This window comes from Convolutriloba macropyga, chromosome 2 (genome assembly GCF_964194025.1).
Source record: "Convolutriloba macropyga chromosome 2, txConMacr16.3, whole genome shotgun sequence".
In the NCBI taxonomy this organism is placed as follows: domain Eukaryota; kingdom Metazoa; phylum Xenacoelomorpha; order Acoela; family Convolutidae; genus Convolutriloba; species Convolutriloba macropyga.
In genome coordinates this window covers 68,836,283-68,860,545 of record NC_134469.1, presented here as the reverse complement: position 1 = coordinate 68,860,545, position 24,263 = coordinate 68,836,283, and the positions used below count along the sequence as shown (strand labels likewise).

The 24,263-nt window shown below is 32.6% G+C and overlaps 1 protein-coding gene across 1 annotated transcript in view; it reads right to left on the bottom strand.

The window, feature by feature from the left end:
* Positions 1–24,263, bottom strand: part of LOC142335422 (neuronal acetylcholine receptor subunit beta-4-like) — an 85,143-nt gene that overhangs the window by 15,493 nt on the left and 45,387 nt on the right. Inside the window, exons 5-7 of the mRNA XM_075383901.1 lie at positions 21,536–21,700; positions 7,336–7,481; positions 6,862–6,971 (exon numbers count right to left, since the gene is read on the bottom strand). Coding sequence (XP_075240016.1) covers positions 6,862–6,971; positions 7,336–7,481; positions 21,536–21,700 — 421 coding nt within the window. The remainder of the gene's footprint in view (positions 1–6,861; positions 6,972–7,335; positions 7,482–21,535; positions 21,701–24,263) is intronic.

Below are 24,263 nucleotides of genomic sequence, written 5' to 3'. Positions count from 1 at the left end.
ACAAAACCATTGAGAGCATTGATACCAGAATGTCATACGACTACAAAAAACTAGAAGCAGAAATCAAAAATGCCTTGCAATTTTGCAAGGAAATGGTGTTGGTTGAAGCCTACAAGAGCAAAATCTATTCAACAAAAAAACTTGAATGTATTTAGTTGAACATTATCCAACGCCATTATTGTGATATGCAATTTAATGTTAGAGTGCCGTTATTGTGATGATTGGACAAGACATCAAAAGAAAACCTGAAATATTGAAAAATAGCAAAAAAAGTAATCAAACGTAATCAAATTTACGCTAAATTTCATTTGAAAAGACTACTACATTTTTTGTTTAGACTACGTCGAAAAATTGCAACAACAAAATTGAAAGTGGCAAATCTCAAAATATTATTTTAAAAAAAAACAAGGTTTATAAAATCCTTAGAAATTGCAACCGTAAGCTTCCAATTTAGAAATGGTAAATATTTTAACTTTGTTTGGTTGAGGAGAGCAATTGTACGTGTCATGAGTGAGACTGAGTCCAAAAGCTGCACATTAACACTCAATACAGCAGACCCCCAAAATTTTACGAATAAGTTTATGCAATTGATGCTGAATCCAAAAAAAATCATGTGTTTTTTTTGAAGTTGTTATGTATCCTCGTTTTTGGCCTCCAACTGCAGGTATGTTTGAGCTGTCAATCAGTAGTAATTGATATGAAACATTTATTGGACTGTAAATAACATAAAAACAAAAGCAGTAAAAATATTTCAATAAATTATTTGAGCGACCCATTATAATCCAACAAAATTGGCAAAATAAATGTCAAAACTAGACCAAAATTGGTCTTTTTTGCAGCTTGTCTATTAAGAATTCCAAATATTACCAATTTGGCTAATTTGACCAAACATTTATGTAAAATATTTATGAAGCCTTTTGGATCCTTCGGAAAAAACCGAATGTTGGCAAAACACAACTATGTATAAATTAAAAGATTTAAATATTTTTTGCAATAGCTAACTATATATCAATCTGTCAACTCATTTAACAAAATCAGTCGTAAAAGTGAAAAAAATGAACATAATCAAGAAACACAATGATGATTCATTGCACCTTATTGAAACAAAAAGGGACCTCCTATTAATTGAACGTGTAAATGAAAAAAGATACCTTCCTGTATTTGGGATCAAATATGCAAAAAAAATCAAAAAAGTGAAAACCAAAATAAAATTCGCAAATTTTTTCATTGCAAAAATCAACGATGAGACCAAAACTGGTCATGCAATCGCTGCGTGACTGTTTTTTTTATATTTAATGAACAAAAGTAGCTTCAGATAAATGCAAACTAAATCCAATCAATTGCATTTCATTAGAAAGTGATGGATTTTTTTGAGAAAAATTAAAAAGAAAAAAGAAATGAAAGGGCCAAAGTAAATTAAAACTTTTACACATTTTGAATAAAATTAAATTCAAAGTCCTTAAAGCAATTAGCTATCAGTACAAATCTTTCATTGGAATTATTTATAGCTTGATACAAAACCATTGAGAGAATTGAGACCAAAATTTCATACGACTAAGAAAATTATCTTTAAGCAAAAATCAAAAAAACTTTAAAATTTTCCAAGAAAATGGTGTGGAAGCCTACAGGATCAATATCTATTCAACAACAAATTTTGAAGCTAATCAGTTGAACCTTATCCAATGCAATTATAATGATACGCCATTTTTTCAGTGTGCCGTTTTTGCGATGATTGGACAAGACATCAAAAGAGAACCTGAAACAAAATGAAAAATAACAAAATTATAACAAAGAATTATGAAAACTCCTAGTATCAACGGAAAAAACCAATGTTAAAAAAATCAAAAAGTAATCAAATCTAAGCTAATTTTCACATAAGAAGACAGCTACAATTTTACTCAGACTACGAAGAAAAATTGCAACGACAAAATTGAAAGTGGCAAATCTTAAAATAAAATATTTTATAGACAAAGTTTTTAAAACCGTAAGACTTAGCAACCAGCAACCGTAAGTTTCCAAGTTAAAAATTGAAAATAGTTTAACTTGGTGCGGTTGAGGAGGCCAATTGTACGTGTATTTAGTGAGACTGAGTCAAAAAACTACAAGTTAACACTGAATACCGCAGAACTCAAAAACTCACAAATAAGTTCATGCAAATTATGCTGAATTAAAAAAAAACAATGTGTTTTTTGCTGAAGTTATATTGTATCCTTTTTATTGGCCTCCAACTGCAAGTAAATTTGAGCTGTCAATAATTAGTAATTGATATGAAATCTTTTTTTGAATTGTGACCAACATGAAATCAAACCAGTAAAAGTATTTCAAAAAAGTATTTGAGCGCCCTATTCTAATCCAACAATTTTGGAGAAATAACTAGACTAAAATTGTTTTTTTACTTGCTGCTTGTCGTTTAAAAAAGTTCCAGATGTAACCAATTTGGCCAATTTGACCAAACATTTATATTAAATTTTTATGATGCCTTTTGGATACTTCGTAAAAAAACGAATGATGGCAAAACACAACTATGTATAAATTAAAAGCTTTAGATATTTTTTTAAGAGCTACCTATATACCAAATCTCTCAACTGATTTAACAAAATCAGTCGTAAAAGTGAAAAAAATGAACATAATCAAGAAACACAATGATGATTCATTGCACCTTATTGAAACAAAAAGGGACCTCCTATTAATTGAACGTGTAAATGAAAAAAGATACCTTCCTGTATTTGGGATCAAATATGCAAAAAAAATCAAAAAAGTGAAAACCAAAATAAAATTCGCAAATTTTTTCATTGCAAAAATCAACGATGAGACCAAAACTGGTCATGCAATCGCTGCGTGACTGTTTTTTTTATATTTAATGAACAAAAGTAGCTTCAGATAAATGCAAACTAAATCCAATCAATTGCATTTCATTAGAAAGTGATGGATTTTTTTGAGAAAAATTAAAAAGAAAAAAGAAATGAAAGGGCCAAAGTAAATTAAAACTTTTACACATTTTGAATAAAATTAAATTCAAAGTCCTTAAAGCAATTAGCTATCAGTACAAATCATTCATTGGAATTATTTATAGCTTGATACAAAACCATTGAGAGAATTGAGACCAAAATTTCATACGACTAAGAAAATTATCTTTAAGCAAAAATCAAAAAAACTTTAAAATTTTCCAAGAAAATGGTGTGGAAGCCTACAGGATCAATATCTATTCAACAACAAATTTTGAAGCTAATCAGTTGAACCTTATCCAATGCCATTATAATGATACGCCATTTTTTCAGTGTGCCGTTATTGCGATGATTGGACAAGACATCAAAAGAGAACCTGAAACAAAATGAAAAATAACAAAATTATAACAAAGAATTATGAAAACTCCTAGTATCAACGGAAAAAAACCAATGTTAAAAAAATCAAAAAGTAATCAAATCTACGCTAATTTTCACATAAGAAGACAGCTACAATTTTACTCAGACTACGAAGAAAAATTGCAACGACAAAATTGAAAGTGGCAAATCTTAAAATAAAATATTTTATAGACAAAGTTTTTAAAACCGTAAGACTTAGCAACCGTAAGTTTCCAAGTTAAAAATTGAAAATAGTTTAACTTGGTGCGGTTGAGGAGGCCAATTGTACGTGTATTTAGTGAGACTGAGTCAAAAAACTACAAGTTAACACTGAATACCGCAGAACTCAAAAACTCACAAATAAGTTCATGCAAATTATGCTGAATTAAAAAAAAAACAATGTGTTTTTTGCTGAAGTTATATTGTATCCTTTTTATTGGCCTCCAACTGCAAGTAAATTTGAGCTGTCAATAATTAGTAATTGATATGAAATCTTTTTTTGAATTGTGACCAACATGAAATCAAACCAGTAAAAGTATTTCAAAAAAGTATTTGAGCGCCCTATTCTAATCCAACAATTTTGGAGAAATAACTAGACTAAAATTGTTTTTTTACTTGCTGCTTGTTGTTTAAAAAAGTTCCAGATGTAACCAATTTGGCCAATTTGACCAAACATTTATATTAAATTTTTATGATGCCTTTTGGATACTTCGTAAAAAACCGAATGATGGCAAAACACAACTATGTATAAATTAAAAGCTTTAGATATTTTTTTAAGAGCTACCTATATACCAAATCTCTCAACTGATTAAATAGACTCAGTCAAAAATGTAAAAAAATGAACATAATCAGAAAACACAATAATGATTGATTGGACTTTATTGGAACAAAAAGTGATTTCTTATTAATTAAAGGTTTAAAAAAATGATATATTCCTGTAATTGAGATCAAAAATTCAAAAAAATCAGTAGGGAGAAACCCAAATGATATTTCGAAATTTTTTTATTGCAAAAATCAATGATGAGACCACAACTGGCCTTGAAACAGCTACGTGACTGTTAAAAAATATAATTGTTCTATAAGATTGCGTCTTTATTCTTTTGGTAAAAAATTTACAAAAAATCAAATATCAATGTTTAAAAAATTATCATTTTAATTTACCAAAAGAGTGCAAATATGAATTTTCTATAGTAAACGTTTTTTATTAGAAATTGGAGGTGAAATCAGCTCATATCTAAGTAAAAGACGAGTACGATAGCGCTTGTTATGCTTGCACCACTGGTCAAATTGGACAAAGTTGGCCAAACAGGCACGTTTCGTGCCCTTTTTTATGAATAAAACAAGAGAAACTCTGCATTTCCAAAAACTATGAAAAATTCATACACCAAAAAAACCTGAACCTAATCAATTACACTTTGTGAACGCCATTTAAGGGGTATTTAACTTGTTATTAATGTGCCCGTAATGTGATGATTTAACAGGACATCAAAAGAGAATCTCAAAAAAGGGAAAGAGTAAAAAAAAATACAAAAAATAAGAAAAATCTTAGTAACAACGCCAAGAAAACCATTGTTTGAAAAATCAAAAAACAATCAAGACTACACTACAAACACTACAATTCAATGGAAAAAGAAGGCAACGCTCTTTTTGCTGAGTCTTTGCTAAAAATTTGCAGAAATAAAATTAAAACTGGCAAATCTCAAAAACTCTTTTTTTTCGGAAAAATTTCTTTTAATTTCCTAAAACATAGCAACCGTAAGGTTTTTACCAAAACCTGTTAATAGTTGAAATTGATACTGCAGAGGAGATAAAAATTGGTCTTGCCCTTGCTGCTTGACCAAAAAATGTTCCCAATTTTACCGAATTGACCAAAAAAAATTATAATTAAAATATACGATGATATTTGGATACTTGTCGGCAGAAATTAAATTTTAGCAAAACACCATTATTTATCAAATAAAAGCATCAGATAGTCTTCGTAATAGCTCTTTACATATCGAATCTGTCAATTAATTGATTAGACTCAGTCATAAGACTACAAAGCTGAACTACAAAACCGAAATCAAAAACACAAAAATTTTGGTTGTCTGGACCTAATTGGAACAATATGGACCTCACAATAATTGAACCTTTAGATGAAAAAAGATTTTTGCCTTTAATTGGGTTGAAGAGATGCAAAAATTAAATCAAATTGAACAGATGCAAAAAAATTCTGCATACTTTTTATTGTAAAAATCAACGATGAGAAAAAAACAACAAAACTGGCCGTGCTATCGCTGAGTGGCTGTTAAAAAACACAATTAATCTAAAAGATTGCGTAAGAAATTTTTTGGTAAAATTCCTTAATGTATAAAAAACGGACCATGCTTTTTTTTTTGAATAAATATCTGTTTAATTTACCGAAAGGACTCAAAAATGTTTCTTTTTCAAAATCAAAATAATATCTTAGGAATTGGAGGCACAATCAGCCCATGTCTAAGTAAAAGGAGATTACGACAGCAGTTTCTATATCTGCACCACCGGTAAAACTGGTCAAACTGGGCCAATTAGGCATATTTCATGCAATTTTTCGGATTAAAAAGAACAAGTGCTGCATTTTCAAAAAATTTAGCTCAGAGTTCCGTAGAAACAATTGGTTCAAACAATCTCCCAAATCTTCTCTGTCTTTACACGTAAATCCAACCCGACTATCGTATATAACTTTTATCATATTTCGGCAAAAATTGATCTAAATTTAAGTAAAATAAACGAAAAATGTGAACAAAACAACGGAAGTTAGACGAAATTTAAAAATCTTTTCATTTTTTTGAAATTCTACGCTTGACAAACTTTGTGATGATACCCCTCACAATCCTGTACGATGAACAAATCAATCGGAGAAAATTGACTGAACAAAAAATCAGTTGAGTATATAGTTCGTCCCTCCAATAAAGTGGGTCGGAACAAAACGCGCTAGTGTGCTCATGTGGTCACTCAATGTGGTCGATCAACAGTATGGTTTGAACTAGCAATATAGCCTGAAGTGTTCTTTTTTGTAGTCGAAAGTAACCGATTCGTTATAAGTGACAATAGGACGAAGAGATGAAAAGTAAACAAAAGTTGATGAAAGCTCGAGCAAAAACGGTAAGAATATCGATTTTCCGATTGATTATGTTCATTAAGAGCTTTCAAAAATTAGTTCCTTACACAATAAGCATCGATCAACAGAAATTGGTTCAACACAAAAATCCCTGTAGGGGCTGTAATGTGGCCAAGTATAACATTTTTCCTGGAAATTCCCCCGTTAATAACATGTTTTCGATAGCGTAGACTGGATAAATTAGGTGACGCCATTAACAATGGTTTGTAGCCAACTATGGGGCGGCAAAATCATTTTTTCCATTACTCCAGTATTGAGTGAGCTAAAGATAATTATATATTTGATTTTATTCTCAACCGGGGCTCTGGTTATGAAACTGATTCGAGATGTCCCTTCTGTTAAAGTTTGTTGGACTGTAGTGTGTTGTGTGATATAACTTACCACTCTGGGAGGTTTCATGGCATTTGAGTGAGGGTTATGGACGTTGAGTACCATGACTGTGGCCACTAGAGACATGGCAACCATGCTAATTGATATCAGATAGTATTCACCTAAAATCAAACCACACACAAAGTTAAATTGAGAGTTCGAGTGAAATTTATTGACATCGATATTCCTTTTTGCCATGAAGACCTCTATTCATCAAAAAGCCGTCCAGGGCCAAATTCTCTTCAAATCATTAATTAGCGCGCCACCATATCAACTTTTCTATTGGTAAACAATTGTTACCAACATAATTACCCATCGGTTCGTTAAGTTACCCGGTTTAGTGAAAACGGATCAAAATCCATTACTCAAATTTGTATAGCAACAGGAAAGAGCAGACACATTCCATTTCTTAGAGATCGAAGAGATATGATCTACCGATGAGACCAACGGCAACATAGGTAGCATGTTAAGTATGTAGACGTGTACCAATGATTGGTGTTTCGAGGGACGTGGCTGGCATCATTTCTGCCACGAGGAGGAGGTTGACACAGAGTGCGAGGAACACTGTGATTGACAGTCCTATCTTCTCACCACTCTCTGGGGGCAGCAGGAACACCAATGTCGCCAACAGACTACAACATATTACCAAAAAACGTACATACGTACATGTGCTTTGAGTCCTGACAATTATGTTCTAGCTGACTGTGACCAGTAGTTAAATATACTAAGGTGCCATTCAAAGTAGATCAGTGACACTTTTTCTTTGAAAAATTTTCAACTACAAATTCCGAGACCTTAGTTTGGTGCAACCGTGCACCAAACATATCAAATTGATTAAATATATTTAACAGTTCAGCCTCGATCAGATGCCCAGATTAGCATCACTTTGGGCCACATTTTTTCTCTTGGCACTTCCAAAGGAAGTTACATTTGATAGTAAAGGTAAATATAGGATCCTAAACCACTTCGGCATCGTTCGCTCACTCCGCTTACCTAACCTCGTTCTTTAGAAACCTATATTTACCAAAATCAAGTTTAATCGAATTTTGATGTTGGGAGACTGTGAATGATCGACAATTATATATGAGCGCAATTTTTGAAACAACTCAATGAAGAAAAAACGATTAGCAAAAAAATAATCTAAACAGAAGAGAGCTGTAAATGTTTTATTTCACATACTTGCTCTAAAATTGGTTATATTGTGTGCAAAATCTTTCAATCTAAGCAAATTTAAAACAAAGAAGTGCCCTATAAAGACACCTTTTTATAATTTTTTTGGCATGCATGCAAATGAAAAATAGACGATAATACGATAATGATGGCAGTACATGGAATCAAATTCATTAAGAAGACCTACAGAAATCTGACACATAATGAACATAAATCTGTATAAACAATATTACAAATTCAAACGCTTACAAATCGTTTAACCTGCAAAATAAATTGACCAAAAACCCAAAAATTATAGTTTGATGAATGCTTAGTTTTATAAAGACAAAAAAATCGAGAGGGTACGACGTCGCGGGTTTTCTCAAGATAAAACAAATAAGCTAATGGTGCGCGTGTATCACTCGAATCTTTAATAAGCCTGCTAGGAAAATTGGCCGACAGGGCGTTTAGCCGACAAGGAAAAAATGAGAAATTTAGCCGACAGTTTTATCATAATCGTTCAAAAGAAGTCTCGATAGTCCATAAATCAGTAGTTCGTTGGGCCATTATCTTTGGTGTGCGGTCGGGTAGCGCTCCACTCGGCCTCTCCATAGCCGACGGGGGAGAACGGGGGGGGGGGGGGGGGAGGGAGGTTGCGACTACAGAGAGACCTTCGTTACGCTAGTTGACGGTATATTTTATATTTGTCAGCTATTGAAATAGTGATTTAAATTGGCCAATCACAGCTTGAGAATTAATTTTATCGCTCATTTTTTTAAAAACTGTTTGCTAAATTTCTCATTTTTCGGTTTTCAACTAAACGCCCTGTTGGCCATTACGGCGGCCACCATTGTTAATGTATGTACAATCAAGTTCAATCAATTTAAAAGACATCAATAAGTAAAAGAGAAAGTTCAATTTGGGAAAGATTTTATGATTATAGTTTACAGAGTTTTTCCTTTAAAAACCAATTGATTGCTCTTGTTGCTGGGAGCCAATTCAAGCCCCGGGAAGGGCTTCTGCTGGCTCTGCTTGCTTTTATTCTTTTTCTTGGTCGGCCAATACCCCGGCCACCCTTTCTAAGACTCCGATTCCGCAATTATAATCTATTTTCGTAAGCCATAAATGTTAGAGATGGATTTTCGTTGACTATTATAAAGTTTCAGCTGTGCCCCTGATTGGCCATTTAAGCGGTGCTATACTAATGCTTGGCAAGTACAAAATGAATATTCAACATTGAATAAAAACAATTGAGAAAAAAACATGTAATTATTTTTGACATGTATCCAATAAAGATACAGATCAAATAAACAGAAAACTTTTTTCACACTAAATAATTTTGGTTAAATGCCAGCAACTCAGTGTGTTTAATATACTGATATTCTTTCGTTTATTTTTATTGGCATATTTTAGTAACGAGAGTAGGTATCAAATTTGTAGCATACTTTTACCCAATGTGAGTTTCTATTACAAAAATTTGCATTTGAAGTGCTCAAACTTGTAAAGTGACTCTATGATTGTTTAATATAATTTTGCTTACAATTTTTAAGGATTTATGCTGTCTGTGGTTGATAAAAGGCCCTAAGTAACACGATATAGATTTATATGGAACGATCAAGTACCGGAGGATAGAATGAAGCAGGTGTTGAAAATTAGCCGAACTAATTGAACCAAATTTAAATAATTTCATCACGCTCCTTTTGAATTCTCAACGGTTCGAATGTTTTCATGACACATGACAAAATAAAAGCGGTAGATTTAAACACTTAAAAATTAGCAATTCCAACATAGTTAAAACAATTCTGCAAAGAAGCTGAAAAATTGTTCCTGGAGCTTCGATAAAACTTTTCTGATGAATTTTTGTGTGTTTTTAGAAGAAAAAGAACTAACGAATTAGCACAAGATATTAATATTGCAAATTGTAAACATTGCGGCCCTAAAAATACTATTTCATTGTCTTTAGAATAAAACTCTTTCACTGTAAGAGCAGAAAATAATTCTTTAACTCAAAGCGATAGATAACAGTGATTTCATTATTTCCCAACTACGCAGGACTAATTTCCCAACAAAATGACCCAAATTTTTGTTCCTGAAGCGCCACAATCTTTCTGTAATTTGGAATCACTCAACAAATTGTTACCAAATAGTTGTCCTATGAAATCGTGACTGGGTTAGATTTAACGTTGCCATACTTATGACAAAGTTTAAAAATTCTTTAAAGAGTTATCGGAAGTATTGAACGAAAAAAAACCAATTACTGCAGCCATGACAAACCCTCAAATAAAAAAAAGGATTTGAACAATTTTTTAATAGAGGCAAAATAATCGCCGTTAGTCGGATTTAAGTACATTAAGATGAGATAATTGTTCCAAGCTTTCCCAAAGATCGCTTTTTAATGCACCGTGGAAATATGCAAAACCAGAATCACAGAAAAATCGTGCAGCGATTTTGTAAAAAAGTGACTTTCAGGAAATCGTGACTTAGCCTTTTTCAAGAATAGATAATATTTTCTTTACGTCATCCTTATGACAATTTATAGACATAATTGTGGAATTTATACTGCTCAATTGTCAGCAATTCAACAAAAAGACCATAGAATAAATAGTGGAAATATTTTTTTTACAAAATTAGAGCTTTCATGTCAAGAGACTGAAACAAAATGATCAATCAATTTTGATGGTACCGTTCAAGACTGCAAAACCTCGAAAAGCATACAGCTACGAAATAGTTTTGTAGGTGTTGTTTTGGGCAATTAATGACTATTGAGCTTAAAGTGTTCGATTGTGCGCAAAACCATTTAACTGTTTGCGCGGTATGAGAAAATTGGCCTAAAATAATCTATATGAAGTATATTAAAAAAAATGCTCTTCATCCATATAAAAGAACTAAAAGCCATAAAACAAAATAATAGTAAACGTAAATAAAAACGATGTTGTAAGTAGAATTTACCTAATTCTTTTTTACCCAAATTTTTTTACCCAATGTCATTTTACACACTGCCAACTTTAATTTACACTATTGTTAAACTTACTAGAACAACAAATTAGCCGTTTATTTATTTAAATGGCCCCTGAGACGTGATATGAAACTATCACAAGCAAAAATGGTACTCTAAATTGCTATATAATTAATTGGCTTTGAATTAAATATTTGTGTGTTTTTTTGTGTAATTAAATTTTTATGTTTTTTTTTTAAAAAAGAACTAATGAATTCACAAAAGGCATTAATATACAAAAAATTGTAAACATTGTGGTCCAAAAAATCCTATTTCATGGTCTCTAGAAAAAAACTCTTTCACTGTAAGAGCAGAAATTAATACTTTAACTCTAAACGATAGATAACAGTGAAATCATTATCGCATGAGTTCAAACTTCTCTAAGATCTAGAAAAGAAATTGAGGAAGCAGTCCAATTCAAAGACGTCAGATTGACTTTCCAACAAACTCATTATATCCTTATTACAAAAAACACGTCAATTTTTAGTTAAGTTCCGAATCAGTATTTTTTTTGTCCTAAAAAGTGCTTCATGCTAAAAAGTTAACATCACAAACCGCAAGCTACTCGGTTATTTTTGTATTAACGAGGAACTTTTTCCGTCGACAGATTTTACTGTTAAGGTAGGTCTTTGTTTTTGGTCGCTTAGTTTAAGTGAAGTGAGTCCCACAAAAAAATTGAGGATAAAATTATGCTCGCTCTCTCAATTTAAGATGTATGGATCTAATCTTTATAATAGTGCAAAACTTTGATAGCTAAATTAACAAAAGACAGAAATCATAAGAATCAAACCAGTTCAAAGAGGAATCAAATAAGTGAATCATAAGATAAGTGTATTTGTTTTCACCAATTTTCATTATATTAACTACATTAGCTTCTTCACCTTTAATTTGCCATTGATGCTGCTTTCTGTGAGGTTTTTCTTCGCACAGCAAAGACCGCACATGTGAAAAACAGGTGGTTTTGTAAAAATTAATTTAGTATTTGGAAAAAAGAGCAATAGTTTTTCTAAAGACAAAGCTTGTGGTCCTACAATTTTTTTATACACAATTTTAACGGATCAATGATAACAACTTCTGGGTAATAACTGAAACAATATAATAGACTCAAAGCAACAATGACATTGAGACCTTCTGAAAAGTTCAATTAAAAACTTCTACGCAGGACTAGTTTCCCAACAAAATGACCCACATTTTTGTTCCTGAAGCGCCACAATCTTTCTGTAATTTGGAATTACTCAACAAATTGTTACCAAATAGTTGTCCTATGAAATAGTGACTGGGTTAGATTTAACGTTGCCATACTTATGACAAAGTTTAAAAATTCTTTAAAGAGTTATCGGAAGTATTGAACGAAAAAAAAACCAATTACTGCAGCCATGACAAACCCTCAAATTAAAAAAAGGATTTGAACAATTTTTTTAATAGAGGCAAAATAATCGCCGTTAGTCGGAATTAAGTACATTAAGATGAGATAATTGTTCCAAGATTTCCCAGAGATCGCTTTTTAATGCACCCTTCTTTTGTCTTCTTTTGTCGAATAAACCCTTCTTAATCGCTGATGAATGAAGCACGCACGCTTTAAGACAACAGAAATTCTACGCTAGCAATGGTTTCTCCCCACAAATAATCAATTTGACATACTGTTGTTTTGGCCACCTAAATTATCTACCTGTTGACAAGATAGAAAACACAATTATTGCACTTGTAACATCTCTATAATCTGAAGTTTTTTTATGCTATTAAGATCTCAAAAATAATAAAGTGAAATTACTTCCATTTTTATAGTGCGACCGTGAAACTGTGAAATTTTGTTTTTCTTAGAAAATAGAGAAAGTTGACATAGAGAGTAGAGCAAAACAAATTATCAACAAAAATGGAAAATAGTTAAATTAATCTGAGCGTAATCTGAAATAGACAAACCAAGAAAACTCCCTGTGACCTAAACTTAATCTCAATGGTAGCTTTTAGTTATTTGTTAGCACAAAATAAACAAACTGTTTAACTATATTGCTTGGTATTGCATAATTTTATTAAGTATCTGGCAAACGCTGTTTAAAATATGCCAAAAATGACCGATAGAAATTGAACATTGAATGTATAGAGCGATATAAAATGAGTATAATAAAGCGATGACACTGCCTGGGCATTTAAGTGAAATTTCCTTTTTTTTGTCTGAAACACGAGAGAAATTCTTTCATGTTTTCAAAGAATAAAATCTACAGTTGAATCATTTTTGCAGAACTAATTCGCTCACATTTAGACAATTTTTTCAGAGTAAGAAGTCTCTTCAATAGAAAAAACGACAGCCGTAAATTTTTCTAACTTTGTCTGAGAGCATGAAAGAAAGTCTTGATGAACAAAGTAGTCATGCGTCATATAGCCATCTTTCAAGGAAATAAGAGTGTGTTGCAGACTGTTGCTAAATGTTTTCAGCCTATTTCCCCAGAGCGGACATCAATTAGCCGTATCGCATTTGACAGGAAAAGTGATATTGCTCCACCGACCCTTTTTATCCCCCAACTCTTTCATATGTACTTAGTCTTAGTTGTCCGCCAACTACCGGACAGTGTCTTGGTGCCAAAAAATCGGCCCACAAGTAGAGGATATTGAACTTGGCAGTATTAAGGATATGACAAAGAAAAAATAAATCCTTTTTTATTTGGGATTTAATGCTTGAGTCATGTAATGCAAGAGTTGGTGAGAGGTGTTGATTACATTTGTTGAAATGATTTTCAAGAGATTATTTTTTATCACCTGAAGACGGATTTCCCTTTTGATAACCCTTTGGGCTAAAAGCAATTTGGCTCATCTCACATTCTTTCAATTTTAGGTTATTTAAGCAAAATCATCGACTGGTAGGGCATAAAATATATCACAAATATACACAGAACAAGAAATGGTGTTTATTGGTTATATCGCATGGTTTAGATAGTCTCACCCATTCACACCAGACATCCCAAAATATTTTAGGAAGAAATGGTGGGGGCGATTGATTGATTACAAATAGATTAAGCAGTCATTTTGGACACTTTCACAAATACACCTGAGCCCCGGGGCTATAGAGGAACTGAAATTGATTGGCAATATTTCAAGGGGGTTTAATTTGTGAGCTTTACTCTCAAAGTATTACTTATTTGTCTCAAGAGATATCGTGTATATTTCAGTTCAGTTAAGATTTGACTATTGCAAATGGTCATAAATGATAAATGACTATATTCAGGGTCATTCTACAATCACTGTTCAGGGCACTGCGGCTAAAAAATTTGTTGAGTAAGGAATGAACACACAAAATTACTGCCATTAACGCATTTGAAAGGTATATTGGTTGTTTAGGCTTCTATGAATACGTAAAACGGCTATTGAAACACGTAGCTGGTGCGTACTTTAACTCGAAGCTAAAAAATATGCTGCGTGAAATGAACACCGAATTGTTGTATTGACAAAAAATGAACAGTTTGGATATCAGTATTTAGACCTATCGGTAGTATATAAAATCAGTCAGAATAAGAATCATGTGACTAATACGACAACAGCGAGTCTTTTTTGTTTAAGTGAGTAATAAAAAAAAGTTTAAGTAAAGTAAGGACCTGTTTTTAGTTCGTGATTAAACAAATAACTCATTGTAAGTTGATTAAATTCAGCTTAGATGAATATCCACGAAGAAACTGTTTCAGGGTATCTCAGGGATCATTTCAGTACAAGTCTCGGCAGATCTAAGTCGCTTACATTCTTTGAAGTAAACATTTTTCGAAGATCTCAAATTACAAATTTTTGGAGTTTTTGAAAGGAAAATGAAGTCGCGCGCATGCTCCTATCAATTAACACTTGGTCAAACAGAATCCACGATTTCAAATACAAGTCACTTGCAGTGTGACAAATGAAGACTGAGACAATTAAGTCTCTCGGAGTGATGTTTGAACAAAATTTTCCCATGTCAGTGCAGGTAAATTGAATCTCCTCTAGCTGTTTTCATGAGCTAAGAGATTTCTGAGGCATTAAAACATATCTCCCTCTCTCTCTCTCGAAACAAAAAGAGAACTGAAAATGAGCACCATCTTCGCTACCCGGGTCGAGGTGTCACCGCCATTCAACGCAAAATTATGTTAGATAAGCGGTGAATGCGTGAATTTACAAAAATCAGGCAGTGATTGTTGTGAAAAAACTTAATCAGCTTGTAGCGGTGAAATTACATAAGTTCACCGCTTAACTAAGTGGTGAAGTTACATATATTCACTGCTTAGAAAAAAATCTTAAAATTGTGTGAGATCGGCAGTGAATGACGTGAAATTACATAATTTCACCACTTAACTGCACTTTTTATACTTTCGTTATTTCTTACCTAGTTGTGGGTACTTTTCATTTCACAGGTCAAAAATTTTTAATGACTGCTTCTGAAGTTGAAATTAATTATTTCAACATTTTGAAGCTTTTCAATAAATTGTTCTGCTCTTTTTTATGTTTCAGAAAATTCAATGAAATGAGTTGGCGGATGTTTGTTGCTTTGCCGTCTTTAGAGTGCATAGTTTCCAGATGTTATGGGTTAGAAGTCCAAAAAATTACCTCTGACGTGTTCTGCCCTCAGCCAGCCATGAATTTAGTATTCACCGCTGAATTTAGAGGTGAAACTATATAAATTCACCGCTTGAATATTTTGTTAAAATAGTGTGAGATCAACAGTGAATGCGGTGAAATTACAAAATAGCAACAAGTCTTTTTGTTTTACATTCTAGGTACAAATGGGATACGCCATACCGAGTTTGGTTCAATTTGTAAAATTTTTTGATCCTATGAAAAAGGCATATTTTTAAAATTCGTTATTCGTATCAAAAACTGACATTTGATTTTTTATTCTTTGATCTGCCTGGAGATAGAGTTTGAGCCTCTTTTTTTACCTACTCTTCTTCTCAAAATCTCATATAGTTGTTCGTAACTCCGCCGTAGCCGGTCTTCAACCCGCTTGAGAGAAGGAGGAGGGGAACACACAAAATATACTGGAAAATCTCAAAAAGTTGTTTGTTAGTTCAACTGTTGATTTTTTTCCGACAGTATTTAACCATTTTTAGCTCTCTACTCCAAACGTCCTCAAGGAAAATTTGTAAGATAAGCGGTTAACAGTTAATTTTTTTCACTGCAAATTTTGAACATAATTTTGCGATTAAATGCGATGAAATTATGTAAGTTCACAGCTTGAGTAAGCGATGAACTTTTATAATTTCACCGCATTTCACCACAATTTTATGTTCGAAATTTGCGGTGAAACAAACAACTCTTCACCGCTTATCTAACATATTTTTCTGATATTTTCTTGACCCCGGTAGAATAGACTACTGCAATTCTTTTCTACATGGAATTAACAAAAAAAGCAAAAAAAAACAAGTTTCAAAGTGCGCCAAATGCTGCCACCATATGCATCCTTTGGCTGCGCCAGTTTAATTCCTGCAAGAAAAATTGCTTCAGTTTTCACTGGCCACCTATTCATGAGCAAATTCAGTTCTAAATTCTAACGCTCATTCACAATTCTCTGCACTCCTCTAATAATCAGTGGTACTTCAGCTCTAAGTCTGTTACTAGTCTTTAAGTACTAATTCCGCTCCAATCGCGAAATGATAGTAAGAGGGGGTAACTCAAGTTACGAAAGATTTGCAACGAGAAATCAAATCTTAGTGTACCCGGCCAGGGCTGAAGAGCAATGGAATAATACACTTTTGCGTCTAGAAGGAGTGGATAAACAAAAACTGCAGCTGCTGTAATAGGATATATTTTAGTTATTATAGTGAATAGTAAACTGAATTGGTTCATGGACGGATTGCTAATTTAAGTGACGTATTAGGAAGTTAACCAAATGTAATGACCATGAATGCCTTCAAATAATTTTAGGTCCAATTAAACATCTAGGAACAGGCAGATTAGGGACAAAAACTTTTAGTTTAACGTTTGATTAAAAATTTCTGTGGCAGGAGAAAGAATTAATTTATCGAGACTTTGCTGGCCAGGTCTGATTTTATTGTTTTGCCATTATCATATTTTCATACGATTGCTATTGAAAAACGACAGGCTGATTCTGCAAGTTGCCAACTTCAAGCGTGGAAACCAATTATTCTAATTCTGATAATTTTTTGAGTTTCAAAATAAAAGATCTCTTACTTTTTTAATATAATGATTTCTATTTCTCCTATTAATAGTTCCTTCTTGGATTCGCTGGATAAATATTGATTATGACAATCTGTATTGTAAAGAAGCAGGTATAAGTGGTTTCTTTGATGAGCGTGTAATTTATTTGCTAAGAAATAATTGTTGTTGAGAAAAACAAAACTTTATTCCATTTTTCTCCTGATCTATTTTCGTTCCATTTTTTGTTCCTTCGTCTAATTGTCTGCAGCTTTTTTGAAGATAAAAACTCTAAAAATAAAAGACTTCAATTCTCAACTCTCTATGTATTTTATTAAATAATGAGTTGTTGTTTCAAGAAACAATTTTAAAGCTATATTCCACAAACAATTATATTTTAACTGCTGATGAACAAATTTTGTCTTTCTGTGCAAAACCAAAATAATTGACCGGTCTCATTTTCTTTCAGATAAAGTATGGCGTTATCTTTCTGAAGGTTTTTGTAAGTACTTTAAAGTTCTGTCAAATTCAATAATTTCAATGTAGAATTGTTTTTGATTTTTGAGGTTTGTTGCTCGAATAATAATATTGAACTTCTTCTTGGCGTATTGAAAATAAAAGTACACCAGATAACATCTAGAGTCTTTCATAAAATACCTCAAAAGGTTTTCTTATTTACGTTTACAGGTATATAGCGAACCAAATTAAATTTCTATTTCACAGAAAAAAAAACAACTATTGAGTTATGAAGAAACTATTTGAGATCTTTAATATTTGAGATCTTCAATATTTGAATCTCAAAATTTTCACAGCACAAAGTTTAACATTAGTCAGGTAGGCCCTTTTGTAGGCTACATATATTTATAATTGTGAAGGAGTTTTATTTCTGGGATTTCTAAAAATAATCAGTCGATCAAAAAAGATGAAAAAACCTGTTTACACAGGTTTTTTCACCTGTGTTTACATCGAATTTATTAAATGTCAATGTCATTTCAGATCCTCAGGTTTGTTCTGGATTTGTTGAATAGCAGTTGACGTGGGCATTTCATTGGGGCGCTCAAATCAATTTTCCTCCTGGTTTTTACATTGCCGGCATTGACACAGGAGGTTTTGGACATTTTATTGTCAATTGTATAACCTCGTTTGCTTAATCAGTAAAAAAACCATATGGTTGAAAATTGCATCAACCTGACAACTTCGTTTTTTGTTTTTTTTTAAATTGTGCTTGAGGACTTGTGCTGCTATAAATCTCAATTCCTCAGCCAGACTAATTGAATGTACTTGCTTTTGCCTTTTTTGTTTTACTTTATAAGTTATTTCTGGCATACTATTTAATTTCCTTATTCTAGCGATAAAATTTTTGGCAGGAACATTGCTTGGAATAATGAGAGAAATGCGTCTGTTTGTTTTTGTAATTTAGATAATTGAGTTACAACCATTAAACAACAATTGTTTCACTTTCGAGTATTTTTATTTTCTAAAACAAAATCTCGTAGCTAAAAATAAGTTGAAATGAATTGATTTTAAATTAATGTGAATCCGCTGTATCATTGTTGGTTTATTGTTTTTTCGTTTGTCTAAGTGAAGTATGAAAACATTCTTTTTTAAGAAGTGGTTGTAATTTGTTCAGCAATATTTGCCAATTATTTTTTTACCACAGGTTTTTCCTGACACAAATAGAGAGAGAGAGAGAGAGAGAGAGAGAGAGAGAGAGAGAGAGAGAGAGAGAGAGAGAGAGAGAGAGAGAGAGAGAGTTTAAGAGACATTTAATTTTCAATTGGAATCCACCATTTTGACTTTACAATAGCTAAAAGTCTTTAAATTCTCAATGGGTTATGGACAAAGACTGAAGAAATATAATTAAAACCGTCACTAATGTAAAAAAAAAGTGAAATCTAATTGTTTTATGCGTTGTAGAAACATGTCTGTTTCTTTATATTAGCGTTTCAGGTCTCGAATTCATGGACCAACACTCACATGCATCGTGTGTTGGAATATAGTTATGAAATCAAATCCATTTTGGTTTCTGTGAAAATAAGCCAATTACAAAAAAAAGCAATTAACTTGTTTTTGTTGATCATGAGACAAAAATCGGAGGTAAACGTCTCATTTGTTTGCATCATAAAAATGATATCAAGCAACGAATTTTTAAGGTACACTCCCAATTGAAGATAACAATCACTACTCATAAGTCAGGATCTATTTCGGCCATGATGGAGTCACGACATTTCAAAGAGTCACACGGTTTGATGAGATTTCTTTTCCATTGAACGGGGAGTTTTTTTTTCAGGTGTATCAAAGAACGAATACAAAAATATAGGATAATATGAAATACAGAGACCATTCACTACCTTCGGATTATTGTAATAACATTGCTTATTATTAATTTGAAATGTATGCGTCGTTTTAAACATATGAAAAATTATTGATGAAAGCATCTAAGTTTTTCTAAATTTTGATAGCTGTGTTGAACATCAGAAGGTACTATAAAACGTTTGCGAGCTCAAGTTTTGGGGGTAGAGACCTTTTTTTTACCGCTGGTAGGATTGAATGATTTTAAAAGGAATTGATTGACCTGCACATAAGCACCTTGGCTATTATTTCAATACGTTTATGGTTGAGACAAGCGAGAAATCCCAGGGTGGAAGAGGGAGCGTTTGTTGCTAGACTTTTCATCATAGTTAATGCGACTATTACCATATTTTCTATTTTACTAGTAGGACAAGATAAACAGAACAATAGTCTTAATGATGAATAATTCGCAGAGTGAAAACTTTAAAAAACAACAAAAGTCCAAAATTTACATGTAGATTTAGCTTCTTTAACACTATGAGGACGGTACTAATTCAAATGTTTTTTTCTAGGAGCTAAGAGAAATAAATAGATGTGCAAGCATGTGGTGCAAGCATGTGGCGAAAGTCAAAGGGAAAATTAAGGCTAAAATACTGTTCATTCCTATAATGATAGAATTTATTCAGTGAGTATTGATTAATATTTTTATACTGATAGAAGGAAGTATGTCAAAAAACAAATTTCTGTTTAACAGACCTCCAGGTTTTTAGCCTTCGATGAAGGATGCTGGTGTTATAATTTAGGGCAACTCTAAAAATCAATGAAGGTACTAGGAAAATTGTCTTTTGTTGCATTAAATTGCATTTTCTGTTAGTGTTGAAAATAATAATGGTTCAAAACTCCACTTTTTTTGTTTTTTTATTTCAAGAATTTTCTATGTGCAACAAAAGATTAAGGTACCCTACTGAACAACTGATTTCACTGAGAACTGCCTATCATTTGCGAAATACTAATTATTAAACGCAGAAGATGAACAAGATAACAACGAATTTCTCCTTAGTAATACCTCAAAGTGGTAACTTTATAGAACCAAAGGTCTTGTTCGGTATTCATTCTTCATATAAAGTCAAACTGAAGTCGCAGAAAAAATAAAAGGCAAGTATAGGCCATCCCAAACTGAATATGCTCATGCACAGACAGTCTCAGACTGAAAACTCAGATTTTCATGCTCAGATTTTCGCAAATTCATGTTTAAATTTTCGTGGGTCTATCAGATCTTCCTGCACTCACCAGACAAAACCGTGCGACAAATTTAAAAACTTTGCTGGTTTTATTTGTGCGTTCAAAAGAGTGTATGTTTAGACATTAGTGCGTCTACTTCCGTGCTGATCTTCATTGTTACACAATTAGAATTTGCGGAACCTTTGTGCACTTATCAGTCAAATTCTTGCCACAAATTTTAAGATCTTTGTTCGCTTTTATGCGTTCAGAAGAGTGTATGTTTAGATTTGAATGCGTTCATTTCCATGCTTATCTTCATAGTTATACAATAAGGTTTTAAGCATAAATTATAATACGTTTTTATTTCATACATAGATATCTTAGATTACATTTTGAGACGTACGGCTTTGGCAGTTGAGTCATATAAACAATCAATAAATGTTTTTGAGCTTTCCGAATTAAAAGTTTGCTACTCATTCAGTTAGTCAATCGGCAATTCTCTGTACTTCTACACGTAAAATGGTCCAATACGAGGCAAAATGTAACTTTCTCTGCGTTCGAGGTTTTGCAATTTTTGAACTCAAATGTGTTCACTTTTTCTACATAGAAAGCTTTCACTTGATTAAGCTCTCTAGTGAGAGAGCTGGATCAACCATTATAACAAATGCTTTTCACACTTTTTGTTCAATTGCGAAAATTTTGAGTTCTCAAGGGTCCCTATATTTAAAATTGTGTGCGTTCAGAGTCGCCTATGTGCAAACTTTCGTGCGTTTTGTTCTATACCCAGACCATCTTTTTGCGGCAACCATATTGGTCTGGAAATATCAAGTTTTGGTCTGGGAGCCGGGGCATCTACCTCAAATACATGCACATACCTGTCCATGTGCGTGTGGGATGAGTGGATGGGTGTAGTTGTGTTACCTGATGAGTGCAGTTGGTATGACGATGTTCTTTTCATAAAATTTTGGTCTCCTCTGTAGGTTAACAGAGTAAGTGACGTCAGTGTAGGGAATGTTGTCGTAATACATCCTGTTGCCCACTGCACTGGTCCCTATTAGGTGCCACTCCCCGTTTAGAATAAAGTAGCTGAAATAATAACCAGATAAACAATTGTAATCAAGATTTAATGACGATGAAATGCCCAGTGAAGAAAATAGCTCAACAAATCACATGTCTTACCGTGACATGCAATACCTTCACTTCTTTATTACAAGACATAGGATCCTGGACTCAACACGAAGTCTTAGTCAGCACTGATCTCGAGAAATTGCAAGTCTTTGATCAGTTCTGTATCGGAGCTTAGATCAGGTCAAGATTCACACGTCTTGATTCAAGCCTTAAGTTTTGACTAGTCAAAAATCAGTCAAGTCTTGAATTATGCGGCCAAAACTGAGTCAACTTACAGTAGATTTTAAAATGCTGCTTGAAAAAAAGTTTTTTTTGCTACCAAAAAACCTTAAACCGTTTTTTTCCTTTAAATTTCAAGAGCTTTTAAAAATAAATTAATTGTTTCTGATGAGTTGAAAAAGGCCTTATCAAATAAATAATGCGGAAAACAAAACTAAAGTTCATGAAATTAACTTACTAAGTTCTGAAAGTATTTAAAAAAAGAGTAACAAAAAATTTATCTTCAGTGCTAAATCTGTTTTGATCTAAATTTTATTTCAATAGATATTTTTGATTGCATCTTTTACGTTTTGCAATTGATGAAATTCTTTTGCCGTCTACCAGAAAAAAAATGTTTCACATTACAGTGCAGAGGTATACCCCAAAATTTCAACCTTAGTAAAATTGGCTCGAAAATTAGTTACATAAAATGAACGAAATTAGAAGACATCCTTTCTATCTTACTTTTCGCAAAAGGGGCTCCGCCAATTTTGCGAAAAAAAAGAACATTCGATGCCAAAAGAGGTAACAAGTCTTGTAGCACGTTTCCGCTCAATTTAGGTATCTATTATTCGGGCGCATTTTGAACATGCAATAAGCACTTTAATAAAGATTTAATTGAAGCCTTTAAAGCTTTAAAGTGCTTTAAATACATGCTACCACGAAAATTGATTTTTTTCCGAAAAATCCCTCGCACATCAAAGACTTTGTATATCAATGTGGGATTGGCCAATTTTAATAAGTAGTAATAAATAGTACTAATGAGTAAAAATAAGTAGTAATAAAGTACTATAAGTAGTAATAAAGTAGTAGTAAAGTACTACTAGTAGTAATAAATTAGGCTTAATTAAAAAAGGTATTAATTAAGTTAGGCTTAATTGCGGATTATATGCGAGATCGAGCTACATTGCGTGCGAAAAATCAATACATAAATGGAGCGGATGCGTGATACAACTCGCGCGAAAAATAGGTTATTAAGTTTGTACTTGTATTCCGCGGCTAAAATTAGGACACTTTTGCGAACACGGGAGATGATATTCCGTTCCATTTTGCTGGTTTCTGCTAAAGTAGCTATTTTCCATAATATTGTACCACTTTCAATGTATTGACATAGTAAAAACGAACACGAGATACAAACATCGGGCATATCTGCCCGTGACGATTTGGGTATACCTCTGCACTGTAATGCAGAAATAATTTGCACTAATTAAAAAAATGCACTTGAAGGATTGCTTTTTTTAAAATAAAAAATTACTGCTGATTGTCTGCTTTTTTGCCGATTAAAAACATTCCTATCCGTGAAACCTTCCACATCTCGAATAATTTTTATTTTATAAATCACTCCAAATGTATTTCCGAAGATTAATCTACACAAGAAACAAGTTACACGTTGCAAATTTTAATTTTTTGAAAAATAAATTATAGATTGGTCGCGATTTTTTTGGTCACATAGGTTGATTGATGATTGACAGTTAGCAAAAATTACGGTAATCTTATCCACAAAAACATTTTTTATAACAAGTTTTGAGGAATAAAAATTGCCCCCCAAATCTACCCAATTGATGTCTTTGTTCCTTTTCAAATTTTTTCTTCGAAATTTTAGTTTTCCCTCTTTTCAAATATTTGAAAAACTAAAATTTGTTAAATAGAATTAAAATTATGTACTCTTTGAATTATACATTGACGCATCTCTTTCTTCTGCGGTGGGTCAACAAAGATTGAAAATTGGCAGGTGCTTTTGGTTTCACAGTTTTTGTAAAAGAGTACGAAAGTTGGAACAAAATTTATCCAAGTACTACTAACATAAATTTTTGATACAAACAATGATTCCAAAGACATAACTTCTTGTCAAAAAATGGAACCTTTAAAAACTGTTTGATAAAGTTTTCCATTAAACATTCATCATTCCTCAAAATATGAGAAGAACAATGCTAAATATACGAAGCATCAGGGATTAGAAGCACCTCAGAGAAAACCCGGGTCACCACTTCTTAGAAGTCAGACAAGGATCATATATGATCTTGATTTTCGATTGACACCGCGCTTCCAATATTCTACGGCTAAATCTTTGACCGGTGAACTCTGACTAAATTAGAGAGCATGTAAAGCAATACCTACTTTATAGATAGTTTGCTTTCGCTTATATAGATAGTTGATATTTATCACTAGCCATGTTAAGTTCATCTGTCGCTTCAAAACCAACTTAAGGAGCCAAAAACGCACAATGTTTGCAAAAGCAATGAAAACAGCGCAGTCGTTTCTA